Here is a 17551-nt window from a genome sequence, read left to right on the forward strand (position 1 = left end):
CCAGGCAGCATCTCTAGGAAGATCTACAGTCGACGTTTCGGGCCGAGACCCTTCGTCAGGACTAACTGAAAGAAGAGCTAGGAAGAGATTTGAAAGAGGGAGGAGGAGGGGGAGATCCAAAATGATAGGAGATGACTCCTTCTCCCGTCTTCAACCCTCCTCCTCTTCATGGACACCCCGTTCTGGTCTTCTGCCTGCTCTGGATATCTTTATTGCTAACTGCCGACGGGACTTCACCGCACCTTGTTCCCATTCCAACCTCACTCCTTCCGAACGCTCTGCCCTCCGCTCCCTCCGCACTAATCCTAACCCTACTTTAAAATCCGCCGATAAGGGGGCTGCTGTTGTAGTCTGGCGTACTGACCTCTACCTTGCTGAGGCACAACGACAACTCGCGGATACCTCCTCTTATTTACCTCTCGATCGTGACCCCACTAAGGAGCACCAAGCCATTGTCTCCCACACCATCACCGACTTTATCTGCTCAGGGGATCTCCCATCCACTGCTACCAACCTTATAGTTCCCACGCCTCGCACTTTCCGTTTCTACCTCCTACCCAAGATCCACAAAACTGCCTGTCCTGACAGACCTATTGTCTCAGCTTGCTCCTGCCCCACCGAACTCGTTTCTGCATACCTTGACACTGTTTTATCACCCCTTGTTCAATCCCTTCCGACCTATGTTCGAGACACTTCTCACGCTCTTAAACTTCTCGATGATTTTAAGTTCCCTGGCCCCCACCGCTTTATTTTCACCATGGATGTCCAGTCCCTATATACTTCCATCGCCCATCAGGAAGGTCTCAAAGCTCTCCGCTTGTTTTTGGATTCCAGACCTAATCAGTTCCCCTCTACCACCACTCTGCTCCGTCTAGCGGAATTAGTCCTTACTCTTAATAATTTCTCCTTTTGCTCCTCCCATTTCCTCCAAACTAAAGGTGTTGCTATGGGCACCCGTATGGGTCCTAGCTATGCCTGCCTTTTTGTTGGCTTTGTGGAACAATTTATGTTCCAAACGTATTCTGGTATCTACCCCCACTTTTCCTTCGCTACATCGACGACTACAATGGCGCTGCTTCCTGCACGCATGCTGAGCTCGTTGACTTCATTAACTTTGCCTCCATCTTTCACCCTGCTCTCAAGTTTACCTGGTCCATTTCCAACTTCTCCCTCCCCTTTCTAGATCTTTCTGTCTCTATCTCTGGAGACAGCTTATCCACTGATGTCTACTATAAGCCTACTGACTCTCACAGTTATCTGGACTATTCCTCTTCTCACCCTGTCTCTTGCAAAAATGCCATCCCCTTCTTGCAATTCCTCCGTCTGCGCCTCATCTGCTCTCAGGATGAGGCTTTTCATTCCAGGACGAGGGAGATGTCCTCCTTTTTTAAAGAAAGGGGCTTCCCTTCCTCTACTATCAACTCTGCTCTCAAACGCATCTCCCCCATTTCACGCACATCTGCTCTCACTCTATCCTCCCTCCACCCCACTAGGAATAGGGTTCCCCTGGTCCTCACCTACCACCCCACCAGCCTCCGGGTCCAACATATTATTCTCCGTAACTTCCGCCACCTCCAGAGGGATCCACCACTAAGCACATCATCCCCCCCCCCCCCCGCTTTCCGCAGGGATCTCCCCCTACGCGACCCCCTTGTCCATTCGTCCCCCCAATCCCTCCCCTCCGATCTCCCTCCTGGCATTTATCCTTGTAAGCGGAACAAGTGCTAAACATGCCCTTACACTTCCTCCCTTACTACCATTCAGGGCCCCAGACAGTCCTTCCAGGTGAGGCGACACTTCACCTGTGAGTCGGCTGGGGTGATATGCTGCGTCCCGCGCTCCCGATGCGGCCTTCTATATATTGGCGAGACCCGACGCAGACCGGGAGATCGTTTCGCTGAACACTTTCGCTCTGTCCGCCAGAGAAAGCAGGATCTCCCAGTGGCCACACATTTTAATTCCACGTCCCATTCCCATTCTGATATGTCTATCCACGGCCTCCTCTACTGTAAAGATGAAGCCACACTCAGGTTGGAGGAAGAACACGTTGTATTCCGTCTGGCTAGCCTCCAAACTGATGGCATGAACATTGACTTCTCAAACTTCCATAATGCCGCCCCGCCCCCGTACCCCATCCATTATTTATTTATATACACACATTGCTTTTCACTCTCTCCTTTTTCTGCCGCTGTCCCTCTCTCTATACCCCTTGCCCATCCTCTGGGGCCCCCCCCCCGTTTTCTTTCTCCCTGGGCCTCCCGTCCCATGATCCTCTCATAGCCCTTTTGCCAACCAACCGTCCAGCTCTTGGCTCCAACCCTACCCCTCCTGTGTTCTCCTATCATTTTGGATATCCCACTCCCCCTCCCACTTTCAAATCTCTTACTAGCTCTTCTTTCAGTTAGTCCTGACGAAGGATCTCGGCCCGAAACGTCGACTGTACCTCTTCCTAGAGATGCTACCTGGCCTGCTGCGTTCACCAGCAACTTTGATGTGTCTTGCGTGTACCTCAGGGATGTGTGTTATGTCTGTTGTTGTTTGTCATCTATATCAATGATCCGAATGATAATGTATAAACTGGATCATCATATTTGGGATCTCACGAAGATTGGGAAGGCAGTGAACAGCGACTAAGTCCATTGAAGCTTGTAGCGGGATAAGGAGCAGCTGGGAAAATAGAGTGAACAATGGCGGATGTGAAGCATTGCATTTTGTGAGGACAACCCAGGGTAAGACTTAAACGTTGAGCAATAAAGGATTGAGGAGTACGGTAGAACAGAAGGAATAAAGATCCATAATTTCATCCATAATGTCATGTTGACGCTGTGTAAGACGCTGGGGAAGCCTAATTTGGAGTATTGTATACAGTTCTAGTCACCTGCCCACAGGAATGATATCAGTAAGATTGAAAGAGGGCAGAGAAAATGTATAATAATGTAACTTGAGCAATAGGGAAAGGTTGAATAAATTAAGGGTTCATTCCCTGGAGCAAAGGCGAATGAATGGCGATTTGATGGAGGTACACAAAATTATGAGGACTATAGATAGGATACATGAAAGCTAACCATTTCCACTTACGTTAGGTGAAACTAGAACTAGAGATCGTGGGTTAAGGGTGAACGATGCAAAGTTTAAATGGAACATGCGGGGCAAGTCTTTACTCAGAGGATGGTGAGAGTGTGGAACAATTTGCCAGCGAATGGGTTGGGTATAGGTTCGATTTCAACATTCAAGGGAAATTTGGATAGCTACATGGATGGGAGCGGGAAGGAGAAGAATGGTCTGGTGACTAGGCAGCGTAATAGTTCAGCACAGTCTAGATTTATCGAAGGGACTGCTTCTGCACAGTAGTGTTCTACAACTGTGTCTATATATCTTGCACATTTGAAAGCACTAGTAGTTCTAGTTCCAATTTGTCCTCAGGTGTGAATGAACAGTTAATGCACTTCACTGGAATTGCAATCGAAGAGCCTGGTAACCATGGTTATGTTTTTAATTCTTCTGGGGCAAAATATGTTATTTTGTCTCTTCGGTTTAAATGAAATTAAAATTGAGATTAAAAAAAAACTCTAATGCAAATGTCTATCGCCTGTATACTTCTGGCCAAGTTGCAGCTGTGGATATATGAAGGAATAACAATAGGGACAGGGTCTCCAGATCCCCGGCCTCCTGTCATGACTCAATCCCTTGAATCACTTAAAGATCTTTCGATCTCAATCTACTTGAGCATCAACAAAGGCAAAGATTAAACGTGCGTCGAGGGAAGAATATTATCTCTTTCAGTCCCGAATACTCAAACCCATTATCTAATTCTGCAGCCTTCCGTTCTCAAGAAAAAATAAGCAGGAATTGTCTCGGCATCTGCCTAGTCCACAAAGAGTTTTATATATTTCAATGACATCGCCTCTATTTCATCCAAATGCTGTAGGATATATGCCCTATAGATTAATTCACGTAAACAGAACCTGCTGCGCAGGGAAAGGAGTCAGAACTATATGTAATACTCCAGGTGATGCCTCAATATAATGGCAACAAGACTAAAGTCTTCCCAAACCATTTCACCGCGTATATATGTGGGAATCGCCCTCAGTTGAATGAGTTTTCCATGAGGTATCATTGTGTGGCTGTCTTTGCATGTGTGTGCGCTTAAATGTGGGTGCGTGAACCATCTCATGACTGCACAACTTTTAAACATAATATCACGCACATTTCACTGCTGCATTTTTGTATCAAGGCAATATCATTAAAGAGAGAATTAAATTATATTTTTAGTTTATTCAGTACTCGAAATAAAAGCCATCAAAGCATACTGTAAATCAGACTTGGTCGTTAATGTTATTGGATATTTGTGCTCGAACTTGTCAGCAGTAGGCAAGCACCAAGAATGCAATCTTCAGACCACGGTCATTTGATGAACATTTGGGTTTCAATTAACTGAGATTAATTAACATTAGAGTTTCAATTAACAATGATGCCGATTTAATAGAAACACATTTAAGACTGACAAAACTTAAATGATGACTCCGACTGCAAATACTTATCTACAAAACAATAATGCCTCAAAATCATTTTAATGAAGAAAAAGACGGGGAAAACAAGCTTTTTATTTTGATTAAGTTTTAAATAAAGTTTTAGATACAGCCGGATCTCGCGATCGTTTCTTCAAATGGGTTTACTTGACTCTCGTGTTTAACCACACAGGAGTAACGCTCGTGTGTGCTCCATTCTGAGGCTGGCAGAGTCAGGTAACTGCTTACACTGAACGTGTTGTCCGTTTCCTGCTGGACACGGCTCGTCTCCACGCCATTCCTCCTCGGACGACCGTCCATGGTCCATTCAATATCCACTGCGCCCGGATTAAAACGACTCACCAAACACACCAGCGTCGCTGTGCCTTTTCTCGTGATTTCTTCCGGGGAAGGTCGGAGAACGGAGACGGCGGGAGCCCGAGGATCTGTGTAAAATAAGGTCCCAGTTTAGAACAGGTTTCAGTTAAAACATCATGTTTGTTGAAAGTGCGTTTGGCATTGCACGTATCCATTCATCTTAATGAATGAAAATTCCTTTTTCCGTTTACCCGTTGCAATCGGTTAAATTGGAGGTGAAAAAATTGCCAGGTGAAATCTCCCATGAATAATTGTTCTTTCTGAAACTGGGGCATAATGTGTGCAGTGGCGGTCTTCCAAGAATTACATCCATTGGATTCAGGTTGAATAAAAATCCGAGGTTACACCTGACTGATAATTGTGACCTCCACTGGCACCTAAGCTTCCACCGTCCCTACTTCTACCTTAGACATCTTCACTTGATTCAACTGTTCATTCATCAAGTCAAGAGACAGAAGTCTATTCATGGTTTGCTTATAATCAGGGATTAGTACAATAGTTCTCAACCTTTTTTTTTTAATGACACGGACCCTTACCATTTGCAGAGGGGTCTATGGACCCTAGGCTGGGAACACCGGGATTAGTATATTTTAAGTATCTAAGCTATCGGAATACGGAGTTCGATTTGCGGCAACATTAGATTTACAGACTGCTTGTATTCAAAATCACTTTAGGAAAGTTTAACATTAATGTTGAAAATTACATGCTTTGTTTCCGAAATATTATTTTTTTCCACTTGAAGTAAATAATTCAAATCTGGATTGTGGAGTGCAGCGGACTTTCCACCTGGCACACCGCTGAGAAAACCAGTTTTTTACGATGTTCACGGTCGAGGTGGCAAGAAAAGAGAATAACCCCCAATTCATCTGATATGGTTCAGAGCTACTGCTCACCGCGGTTCACTTTCGTATTTTGAAGTTATTTATCTTGTAAATTTGAAACACTCGCTGTTCCATGATTCAATTTTTGGTGCAATGAAAGATGTAATGATGGCATCACTAACTTACCACCCGTTATGCCTGTATCGTTTAGCACAGCAATGAAAGTCCTCAATCTGCTTGTAAAAACCGTCGCCCACAAATAGAAAAGGATTCTTTATTGCTGTTTCCGTAACAAACTTTGACCAGTCAGGGTTGAGAGCTCTGAACGTAACCCCCGATTTTGGATGTCCACTTAACCACTCATAGTCTGGCCTCTACCCTTTGACCTGTTGGGCATGGTTGACCCTACCAAGAACCAAAGCACAAGGCCTTGAATCTAGGCAATTTAGGTCTGCGGTCACTGAGCCACGCATGTCTCGAAATCCTGAGATAAGGTTATTGGAGGTTTATTTCCATACGGTGACCCAAATGCATCACGATTTTAAACTACAAAAGATTTTCAATATTAAAATTGGTAAAAAAAATATGTTTGGGCACGTTGGCGTTCCAAAGTAACAGAGAAATAATACCAACGGTTGAAAGCATAAAATACTAAAAGGAGTCGGCTAATGAAAATTGAGAATTTTCATTCTAATATCTACTAATATCTACGTGCTTCTCCTCGAAGTCCGTTATGGTCTTATATGGCGCGAGTGTTTCAGAATTCATTCAAGTTCAATTTGTATTCTATACAGCAAAAGAGTGGAGGAATATTTTAACATCCCTTTGCAGATTAATACAAATATTTAACTGTTCAAACTGCCGTTAAAAAGCTTTCAAGTATAAAATTGGACAATGATTAACCTATCAGTTAGTCTTCTCAGTGACATAGAACCATAGAAACCATAGAAAAACTACAGCACAGAAACAGGCCTTTTGGCCCTTCTTGGCTGTGCTGAAAACATCTGAAAACTCTCCCTAGAACTGATGGACTAATTAATCCGCTGTTGTTTGCATTCTGTTTTTTTTCCGGGCACTTAAAGAGTCCCCATTCACTGCCGTGTATATCATCACCAATGTGTCAGGTGGAAAATATAGCACTAGTTCTGTTATTTTTAGGAAAACATAAGGAACCCAAAAATACCATGCGAGTGTGTCGAACCCTCTGCAAACAGGATTCAAATTTTGTTCGTCTTTTTCATTTGCACCTTCCATCGCGACAACCAAGGACCACATCAGAGAAAACATCATCAAATTATATGAATTGTTGCAGAAGTTTAAATCCTGTGCTCGTGATTAATAAAGGCTGTCTAAATGATTGGTTAAAATGTTTATAGCGCAACGAACAATAACTAGACACAATCGAGATTTTAGCAATATTATGGGTTATTCTATTGGAACCATTCGCTTTGGTCATCTATCTCTCATTAGCTATGCAATTTCATTATTTTTAAGAATGCTCTAGGGTCCAGTGATCAGTGTCTAGCCATTAACTTATGGGTCTGACGGGCATCAACACAAAGTGGTGCATCAGCAAAGGTGTTTCCACCAACAAAATCATAGATGCAATCTAAATTCGGGATTTCAGGATTATACTCATTTAAAAACGATCGGAATATTCTTAACCTGGCTTGGCAAATATTATTTCATCTTGTACTAAGTCAACATGAATATGAAAAGTAATATCCGGGCGCGCTAGTTCAACTAAATTGCCAAAGGACCGTTAATCGTGGTTGGATATCTTTAACAGCCTTTAAAAGCATTTGTTTCGAAGCCACATCAGCGCTGGACTTCGGGGCGAGAAGTCCCGAGTTCGAATGCGGCCACCTCCCTTGCGAGCTCTGCATCCGTGCCTGGGTTGAGTGTCGAGATAACAACTCGACCTCGTAAAAAAAACTGGAGAGGGATGGCTTCCGCCAGGTTTCAGATGCCCATGACACGCCGTACGATCAGCATACCAAAAAGATCTGTGCAAAAAGCTTGAATGACGGCGCCCCGACGACTCCAGCAGGAGTTAATGGCACGCGCACATACACACACAGCGTTAATCGTGGTTGGATATCTGAAAAGTACCGCCTTTAAAAGCGTTTGCTTTGAAGCTACAATTAGACGACAAAAAATTAATTATTGTTCACTTAAGTACCAGGAAGCCATGCGCATTGAATTGATATTTTACTTACTACCAATTGCCAGCCTCGTTCCTTTGCCGAAGGTGCAAACATTTGATTTCCATACAGCACAGTAATAGTCTGCCGCATCCTCCGACTGGACGCTCGATATTGTCAATGTTGCCGTGTTGCCTGATACTGAGCCGCCGAAACGGTTCGGAACTCCGGAGCCTCGGTAAATGCTGCTCCCCGACCAATAGTAGAACAGAAACCGAGGAACTTTTCCGGGAACCTGCTGGTACCAGTAAATATTGCTACTTCCTAAAGAGGTTCCAGACAAGGTGCAGGGCATTTGCACGTTCTGCCCCGGGGATGTGGATTTCGAAGGTGGCTGATTCAGTGCAACTTCCGCGTTGATATCTGGAAAAGATCAGAGGGAAGAAACAATGTACCGAGATTAATATTCGAGAAATACCAGAAGTGCGAGAAGAATATCATTGAATGGTATTCAAGATTCAATATGATGTCCGTGGAAAATACTCACAAATTGCAGTAACCACCAGCGTACTGACCACACGAACCCACCAAGACATTGTAGTTAATAGAGTGAAGCTCACGGAAGGTGCTGCGGTTAAGTGGCGTCTCAACTGTTCAGCTCGCTTATGAATCCTGTGACGAGCTGGCACTGCGTGTTCCCTATTTATGCAAATCATTTCAAACGGAACGGCACATTGACACCAATCACAAGTTGCCAACTTTTTCCTGTGTCAAAGTAATTTCAAGTTTTTAGACAGATAAGCATTTGGTTTCGAGTTCTGTATTTCTCCGATGTATTTTAGATGAACAACTTGTCCTCTTCTCCATTCAGTTGTACAATATATTTAAAATACGCGATGCTTGCACCATTATTAAAGATGGTTGGTCCGAGATTTTCGAAATCAACAAATAAAGAAAAAACAATATTGGCAATTATTGAAGGATCTATAGGGTTGACAATGAAGTCCAAGCCACTTGTCTGTATATTTTTAGAAAACGCACTGCGGGGTTAAGATACGTCTCTACCAAAGGAGATGTGAGGCGCTCCATTCCACCGCTAAAGCGCAGGTCACCTTAAGGTAATGCGTTGCACCTGCTTAGCCCTACGATCAATGTCACGTGAAGCAGGGGAGCAGGCGGTGGATGGCCGTATGATCAGCTGGTGCATATCACAAGTCCTGGTTATGCGACCACTGACGACGGGCAGACAATCTCTGAATTGACAATGGCTGTGTTTACTCGACTTGAAGAGATACTGACAAGGAGAAGTTAATGTCAAACCACTTCTGTGGGGAAAAATTGCGAAGAACAATCATGTCATGGATAATACCATGATCGCCCACGTCATATAACACTGCACATAATGCTAATGATGTGTTTATATGAATCAAGTAGACGATCTGGAAGTGAATGCTATATTTCTATAAGTCTCATCGTTCAGGCAGAAGTTGACAACAGCGAAATAATTCTGAGTTCTTAATAACAGTCAAACCATCGAACATAGCAAACTTACAAAATATATTTTTGCGACATCAGGAGCTATTAGCAGGATAATGAGTTTTCGAGCAAGTATTTAAGCCATGAGTGATGTTATTCTATTTTAGGGGTCTCTTTATTCCTTAAAGAATATGAGAACAAACTCTACATTTTAATGTCATTTTCAAAGCATAAAAAAGACGCAGTTTAACAGAATGAAATGGAAAGGATTAGTTGGAATAGATTATGCCTGGCATGCTGAGCTCCTCTTTTCCAGAATTTTGTTTGTGTGTTACTCTATGTAGACCAGGGGAGCAAACCTTGGATATGGGATATCTCCTGTCGGGCAGGAGATTTAGAATCTGACAACCAGCAGGTACCTAAATATCACAAAACAACACAGAATTTGAAGGACGAGTTCCAAATCCTAGAAATTAGAGAATAGGTTGAGTGAACTCGGCCTTTTCTCATTGGAGCGACTGAGGATGAGAGGTGACCAGATAGAAGTGTACAAGATGATGAGAGGCATTGATCATATGGATAGTCAGAGGCTTTTTCCCAGGGCTGAAATAGTTGCCACAAGAGGACACAGATTTAAGGTGCTGGGGAGCAGGTACAGAGGAGATGCCAGGGGTAAGTTTTTTACTCAGAGAGTGGTGAGTGCGTGGAATGGGCTGCCGGCAACGGTGGTGGAGGCGGATACGATAAGGTCTTTTAAGATACTGTTAGAGAGGTACATGCAGCTTAGTAACATAGAGGGCTATAGGTAAGCCTAGTAAATTCTAAGGTAAGGACATTTTCAGCACAAATCTGTAGGTTTTCTATGTTTCTATGTTTTTCTGTGTAAATTCAAGTCCTCTTTGCAACAGGTTTTTACATAAGAAAGCGAGTAAGTGAATTTATTCTATCAATAGATAAGTGGCAGAACTCTTTCCGGGTAATCTACCGTCATCACATGTCTGTTATTTCCAAACAAAAGATCACTGAGATTTGTTGCTTGAAACTTAAATCCATCTATATGCACATTGAGATGAAACACCGGATGAGATTGATTTGAAAGCAACAACTGCATTTAAACCTTGAGCACACAACTCGAATGGAAATAAGGACATCGTTGTTACCAAATGGAGCGAACAATTGCAAGTCTTCTATCATGTATTGGGATAATGATCAACAGAAACGACCGTTTCCGCGGAGTTTTGTATCGCCTCACCATGGATTGCTGTGGTACAGGTGACATAAACCCTACGAACATTGAAAAAATATACATGATAACTGCAACAGTAACATTAATCAAAATAGCCGGAAGGAACATTTAATGATTTGAATTAAGCTAAATTTACATTTGCAGCCAACATCCTACAGTTATCTTGCAAGGACAAGTTACAGGATTCGGGCTATTGTTTGGAGGCATTAACTGCTGCATAGGGTTGCATGCCTGACATATCCCTCCTAACCTTTATCTTATCGATATGTTTCCGCAGTAATCGATGCAGCACGTTTCAGGTTATTTTCCCAATAGCTAAATCGCGCCGTTTCTGACCTGGGCGTATCTGAGTTGAGTTGTGCGGAGGGAAATTTAGTTTACATCTGATTCTTGAGGTACTTTTTGTTGACTGTTTCATGCGGCACGGAATAAGTTAGTGCACGTGTTAGGTACAGAGTAAATCTCCTTTACTTTCCCAAATTATTATCTCCCCGAGTTTGCAATAGTGTAATTTATTACTGTACGATTTCTTTTCAAAGACTCCAAGGATACGAGTATGCTGAATTAAAAACAAATTCATTTCACTTAGAATATCGCGATAAACACTGGCATGGCCAGGACAACACGAGGTAGATGGAAAGAAAAGCTGCGACACTGCCCGTCAGGGAGTAACAATCTTCAACAGACGATGAGAATTCTGCAGTAGCACCGTATCCTGAAACTAAATATGGAATTTAGTTAAAGAGCTCCATTATTTCCATTCCAGCATCAGAATCGACTTCCTCTAGGGAATTGAGACTTTGCAGGCGACCGGTCGGGGCGGTTTGGAGCCAGTCATCATAATTGCATTAGATTTTAAAGGAGTGTTCAAAAGGAGGCAGGGTTAGTTCTCAAGTTAAAGGCCTAAAACGAGGCAAAGCAAAATATGATAGGACCAACGACAGAGGCAGGAAGAGGGATGAGATCTTGAAGTCTGAGTTTCGGGAACTAGGCAGAAGACTGAAGAACAGGACCTCGAGGGTGGCGTTCTCAGGATTGCTGCCAGTGCTATGTGAATGTGACGGTAAGAATTGGAGGAGATGGCAGTTGAATGCGTGGTTGAGGAGTTGGTGCAGGGAACAGGGATTTGGATTTTTGGATCATTGGGATCTCTTCTGGGGAAGGTGGGACCTGTACAGATTGGATGCGTCGCACCTGAACTCGAGGGGGAGCAATATCCTTGCAGGTAGTTTTGCTGGCATGGTTCGGGAGGGTTTAAACTGATTTGCAAGCGGGATGGGACCCAGAACGATAGAGCAGTGAAAGAAGTAAATGGAGTAAAGCCAGATCTGACATATAGAGAGGCTTTGAGGAAAGAGAAGCAGAATAAACTGTGTAAAGACAGTAAGGTAAAAGGGCTGAAATGTGTGTACCTCAATGCAAGAAGCATCAGGAACAAAGGTGATGAACTGAGAGCTTGGATACATACATGGAATTATGATGTAGTGGCCATAACAGAGACTTGGCTGGCACCAGTGCAGGAATGGACTCTCAATATTCGTGGATTTCAGTGCTTTAAAGGGGATAGAGAGAGCGGAAAAAGGGGAGGAGGTGTGGCATTACTTGTCAGGGATACTATTACAGCTACAGAAAGAGTGGGTAATGTAGCAGGATCCTCTTTTGAGTCAGTATGTGTGGAAGTCAGGAACAGGAAGGGAGCAGTTACTCTGTTGGGGGTATTCTATAGGCACCCTGGTAGCAGCAGAGATACAGAGGAGCAGATTGGGAGGCAGATTTTGGAAAGGTGCAAAAATAACAGGGTTGTTATCATGGGTGACTTTAACTTCCCTAATATTGACTGGCACCTGATTAGTTCCAAGGGTTTAGACGGGGCAGAGTTTGTTAAGTGTGTCCAGGACGGATTCCTGTCACAGTATGTGGACAGGCCGACTAGGGGGAATGCCATACTAGATCTAGTACTAGGTAATGAACCGGGTCAGGTCACAGATCTCTCAGTTAGTGAGCATCTGGGGGACAGTGACCACCGCTCCCTGGCCTTTAGCATTATCATGGCAAACGATAGAAACAGAGAGGACAGGAATTTTTTTAATTGGGGAAAGGCAAATTATGAGGCTATAAGGCTACAACTTGCGGGTGTGAATTGGGATGATGTTTTTGCAGAGAAATGTACTATAGACATGTGGTCGATGTTTAGAGATCTCTTGCAGGATGTTAGGGATAAATTTATCCCGGTAAGGAAGATAAAGAATGGTAGGGTGAAGGAACCATGGGTGACAAGTGAGGTGGAAAATCTAGTCAGGTGGAAGAAGGCAGCATACATGAGGTTTAGGAAACAGTGATCAGATGGGTCTATTGAGGAATATAGGGCAGCAAGAAAGGAGCTTAAGAAAGAGCTGAGAAGAGCAAGAAGGGAGTATGAGAAGGCCTTGGCGATTAGGGTAAAGGAAAACCCCAAAGCATTCTTCAATTATGTGAAGAAGAAAAAAGGATGACAGGAGTGAAGATAGGACCGATTAGAGATAAAGGTGGGAAGCTGTGCCCGGAGGCTGTGAAAGTGAGCGAGGTCCTCATTAAATACTTCTGTACGGTATTCACCATTGAGAGAGAACTTGATGATGGTGAGGACAATATGAGTGAGGTTGATGTTCTGGAGCATGTTGATATTAATGGAGAGGAGGTGTTGGAGTTGTTAAAATACATTAGGACGGATAAGTCCCTGAGGCCTGATGGAATATTCCCCAGGCTGCTCCACGAGTCGAGGGAAGAGATTGCTGAGCCTCTGGCTAGGATCTTTATGTCCTCGTTGTCCACGGGAATGGTACCGGAAGATTGAAAGGAGGCGAATGTTGTCCCCTTGCTCAAAAAAGGTAGTAGGGATAGTCCGGGTAATTATAGACCAGTGAGCCTTACGTCTGTGGTGGAAAAGCTGTTGGAAAAGATTCTTAGAGATAGGATCTCTGGGCATTTAGAGAATCATGGTCTGATCAGGGACAGTCAGCATGGCTTTGTGAAGGGAAGATCGTGTCTAACAAGCCTGATCGAGTTCTTTGAGGAGATGACCAGGCATATAGATGAGGGTAGTGCAGTGTATGTGATCTATATGGATTTTAGTAAGGCATTTGACAAGGTTCCACACGGTAGGCTTATTCAGAAAGTCAGAAGGCATGGGATCCAGGGAAGTTTGGCCAGGTGGATTCAGAATTGGCTTGCCTGCAGAAGACAGAATGTCGTTGTGGAGGGAGTACATTCAGATTGGAGGATTGTGACTAGTGGTGTCCCACAAGGATCTGTTCTGGGACCTCTCCTTTTCGTGATTTTTATTAATCACCTGGATGTTGGGGTACAAGGTGGGCGGGTTTGCAAGTTTACAGACGCCACAAAGGTTGGTGGTGTTGTAGGTAGTGTAGAGGATTGTCAAAGATTGCAGAGAGACATTGATAGGATGCAGAAGTGGGCTGAGAAATGACAGATGCAGTTCAACCCGGAGAAGTGTGAGGTGGTACACTTTGGAAGGATAAACTCCGAGGTAGAGTACAAAGTAAATGGCAGGTTACTTGGTAGTGCGGAGGAGCAGAGGGATCTGGGGGTACATGTCCACAGATGCCTGAAAGTTGCCTCACAGGTAGATAGGGTAGTTAAGAAAGCTTATGGAGTGTTAGCTTTTATAAGTCGAGGGATAGAGTTTAAGAGTCGCGATGTAATGATGCAGCTCTATAAAACTGGTTAGGCCACACTTGGGAGTATTGTGTCCAGTTCTGGTCGCCTCACTATAGGAAGCATGCGGAAGCATTGGAAAGGGTACAGAGGAGATTTACCAGGATGCTGAATGGTTTAGAGAGTATGGATTATGATCAGAGATTAAGTGAGCTGGGGCTTTACTCTTTGGAGAGAAGGAGGATGAGAGGAGACATGATAGAGGTGTACAAAATAATAAGAGGAATAGATAGAGTGGATAGCCAGCGCCTCTTCCCCAGGGCACCACTGCTCAATACAAGAGGACATGGCTTTAAGGTAAGGGGTGGGAAGTTCAAGGGGGATATTAGAGGAAGGTTTTTTACTCCGAGAGTGGTTGGTGCGTGGAATGCACTGCCTGAGTCAGTGGTGGAGGCAGAGGCACTAGTGAAGTTTAAGAGACTACTAGGCAGGTATATGGAGGAATTTAAGGTGGGGTCTGATATGGGAGGCAGGGTTTGAGAGTCGGCACAACATTGTGGGCCGAAGGGCCTGTACTGTGCTGTACTATTCTATGTTCTATGTTCTATTAGACCGGATCTCTCAAAGATCAATTCACAGAAGCTGCTAGCAGGCATAGTGAAGTTTGGCAAGTCGGAAGCTTTTGAAAATGAGACACAGAGAATTCAGGGCCAATTTAGCAGTGAACGGCAAGGTAGGTAGGATTCAGGACAGCTGACTGATGGAAGAAGATTGAGATCTGCCGAAGTGAAAGGAATAGCCAGCTGGGATGTTGAAAAACCTGTTAGGAAAATAAGGACTGATGGATTCTAGTTAATAAAGAAATCAGGAACTTATAGGGACATCAGACATACTTGACAGATAGGTTGATCCTAAGAGATTCTTTAAATATAAAAGGCAGCTGGGGAGATCAAAGGTCTACTTAAGAATTAATTTGATCGTCGAGACGAAGGAGGATCTAAATGAAGACTTCTACTCTTCTTAGAATAGGAGAAGTCATGGAAGCTAGAAAACTGAGGGACGAACACAGTGATGTCCTGGAAGGTAATGATAGTATGCAAAATCACTGTTGTTGTGTTTTTGAGGAGGATAATGGTGAATAGCTACCGGTATCTTTGCCATCTATATCCGAAAACGTGTAGCAAGCTTACATGCACAAGGGTGGCTGATGCTGCATGTTTATTTAAGAGAAACGTTAAAGATAAGCTGCGGAATTACAGCCTGGCAAGCCTAAAATTAGTGGTGGGAAAGTTACTGCAGGTGATTCTGTAAGACAGGATCTATATGCATATAGAAGCGCAAGGAATAATCAGGTGTAGTTAAGGTGGATTTATGCGTGAGTAATCACGGCTCCCGAATTTAAAATGCTGTTTTGAAGATGTGACCAAAATAGTTGATGAGAGCAGGGCTATAGTTGACCACATGGAATGGACGCCTTGAATTATAATGAACGACTGGGATAATCTGGGAACACACATCAAATTTGCTGGTGACGCAGCAGGCCAGGCAGCATCTCCAGGAAGAGGTACAATCGACGTTTCGGGCCGATACCCTTCGTCAGGATAATCTGGGATTGCTTTCCTTAGACGCAAGTGGGCTGGTGTGATGTTATCGAGGTTTGCAGGGTGAATGCTCGAAGTCCATTTCCCATTGACGCGTTGCCTAAAACTGGAGTGGATAGGCTTAATGTGAGTGAGAAATATCAAAGGGGATTATGAATAACTTTTCATCACAAAACTGGTGATTATGTAGATATACAAACGTACCTGCCAGAAGAAGTCCGGGTCCAACATATTATTCTCCGTAACTTCCGCCACCTCCAACGGGATCCCACCACTAAGCACATCTTTCCCTCCCCCACTCTCTCTGCATTCCGCAGGGATCACTCCCTACGCAACTCCCTTGTCCATTCGTCCCCCCCCATCCCTCCCCACTGATCTCCCTCCTGGCACTTATCCGTGTAAGCGGAACAAGTGCTACACATGCCCTTACACTTCCTCCCTTACCACCATTCAGGGCCCCAAACAGTCCTTCCAGGTGAGGCAACACTTCACCTGTGAGTCGACTGGGGTGATATACTGCGTCTGGTGCTCCCGATGTGGCCTTTTATATATTGGCGAGACCCGACGCAGACTGGGAGACCGCTTTGCTGAACATCTACGCTCTGTCCGCCAGAGAAAGCATGATCTCCCAGTGGCCACACATTTTAATTCCACATCCCATTCCCATTCTGACATGTCTATCCACGGCCTCCTCTACTGTGAAGATGAAGCCACACTCAGGTTGGAGGAACAACACCCTATATTCCGTCTGGGTAGCCTCCAACCTGATGGCATGAACATCGACTTCTCTAACTTCCGCTAAGGCCCCACCTCCCCCTCGTACCCCATCTGTTACTTATTTTTATGCACACATTCCTTCTCTCACTCTCCTTTTTCTCTCTCTGTCCCTCTGAATATACCTCTTGCCCATCCTCTGGGTCCCTCCCCCCTCCTTGTCTTTCTTCCCGGACCTCCTGTCCCATGATCCTCTCGTATCCCCTTTTGCCTATCACCTGTCCAGCTCTCGGCTCTATCCCTCCCCCTCCTGTCTTCTCCTATCATTTTGGATCTCCCCCTCCCCCTCCAGCTTTCAAATCCCTTACTCACTCTTCCTTCAGTTAGTCCTGACGAAGGGTCTCGGCCTGAAACGTCGACTGCACCTCTTCCTACAGATGCTGCCTGGCCTGTTGCGTTCACCAGCAACTTTGATGCGTGCTGCCAGAAGAAGTGACAGGCGCTGCAGCAATTACAGGTTTAAAAGCCGTTTGGAGATGTGCACGGATAGGAAGTGTTCAAAGGGATACGTGAAAAATGCCGGTGAATGGGTCCAGCTCAAGAAGACTCCTTAGTCGGCATAGACGAAGTGGGTCGAAGCATTGGGGTGGTGGTCGCAATGCAGTGATAAATGCGTTTATCGATCAGCTGCTGCATTGGTTGTTTGGAGCAGATGGGGCTCGTTAGCCGTGGTTGGCATCTCATCTAGGAGAAGGAAAACTCTGTTCTCTAACCTCTGTTGCCTTGTGGCAATACCCACTCATGGGGAAGGCTTCGGAGTAAATCCCGAGGGAACAATCTGGAGCCGCAGTCCCTGCGGCAGTCTCACATTGACTGTTAACTGCTGCGACGCTGCTGGTACCAAATTGTATCGGTGTCTCTCGTTCCTTTGGATTCACCACATGCGTGGGGGTGGGGGTGGGGGAGGACTAGCTACATGTGCAACAGCTTGCCGTTGATATCGTACTGC

General features: G+C 44.5%; 1 protein-coding gene across 1 annotated transcript in view; it reads right to left on the reverse strand.

The window, feature by feature from the left end:
* Positions 1 to 4602: 4602 nt before the first annotated feature.
* LOC134357592 (uncharacterized) overlaps positions 4603 to 17551 on the reverse strand; it is an 83919-nt gene continuing 70970 nt past the window's right edge. Inside the window, exons 9-11 of the mRNA XM_063069217.1 lie at positions 8399 to 8550; positions 7927 to 8274; positions 4603 to 4954 (exon numbers count right to left, since the gene is read on the reverse strand). Of these exons, the coding sequence (XP_062925287.1) occupies positions 4632 to 4954; positions 7927 to 8274; positions 8399 to 8550 (823 nt within the window). The 3' untranslated portion in view covers positions 4603 to 4631. The remainder of the gene's footprint in view (positions 4955 to 7926; positions 8275 to 8398; positions 8551 to 17551) is intronic.

Source organism: Mobula hypostoma, chromosome 2, assembly GCF_963921235.1.
Source record: "Mobula hypostoma chromosome 2, sMobHyp1.1, whole genome shotgun sequence".
Classification (NCBI taxonomy): domain Eukaryota; kingdom Metazoa; phylum Chordata; class Chondrichthyes; order Myliobatiformes; family Myliobatidae; genus Mobula; species Mobula hypostoma.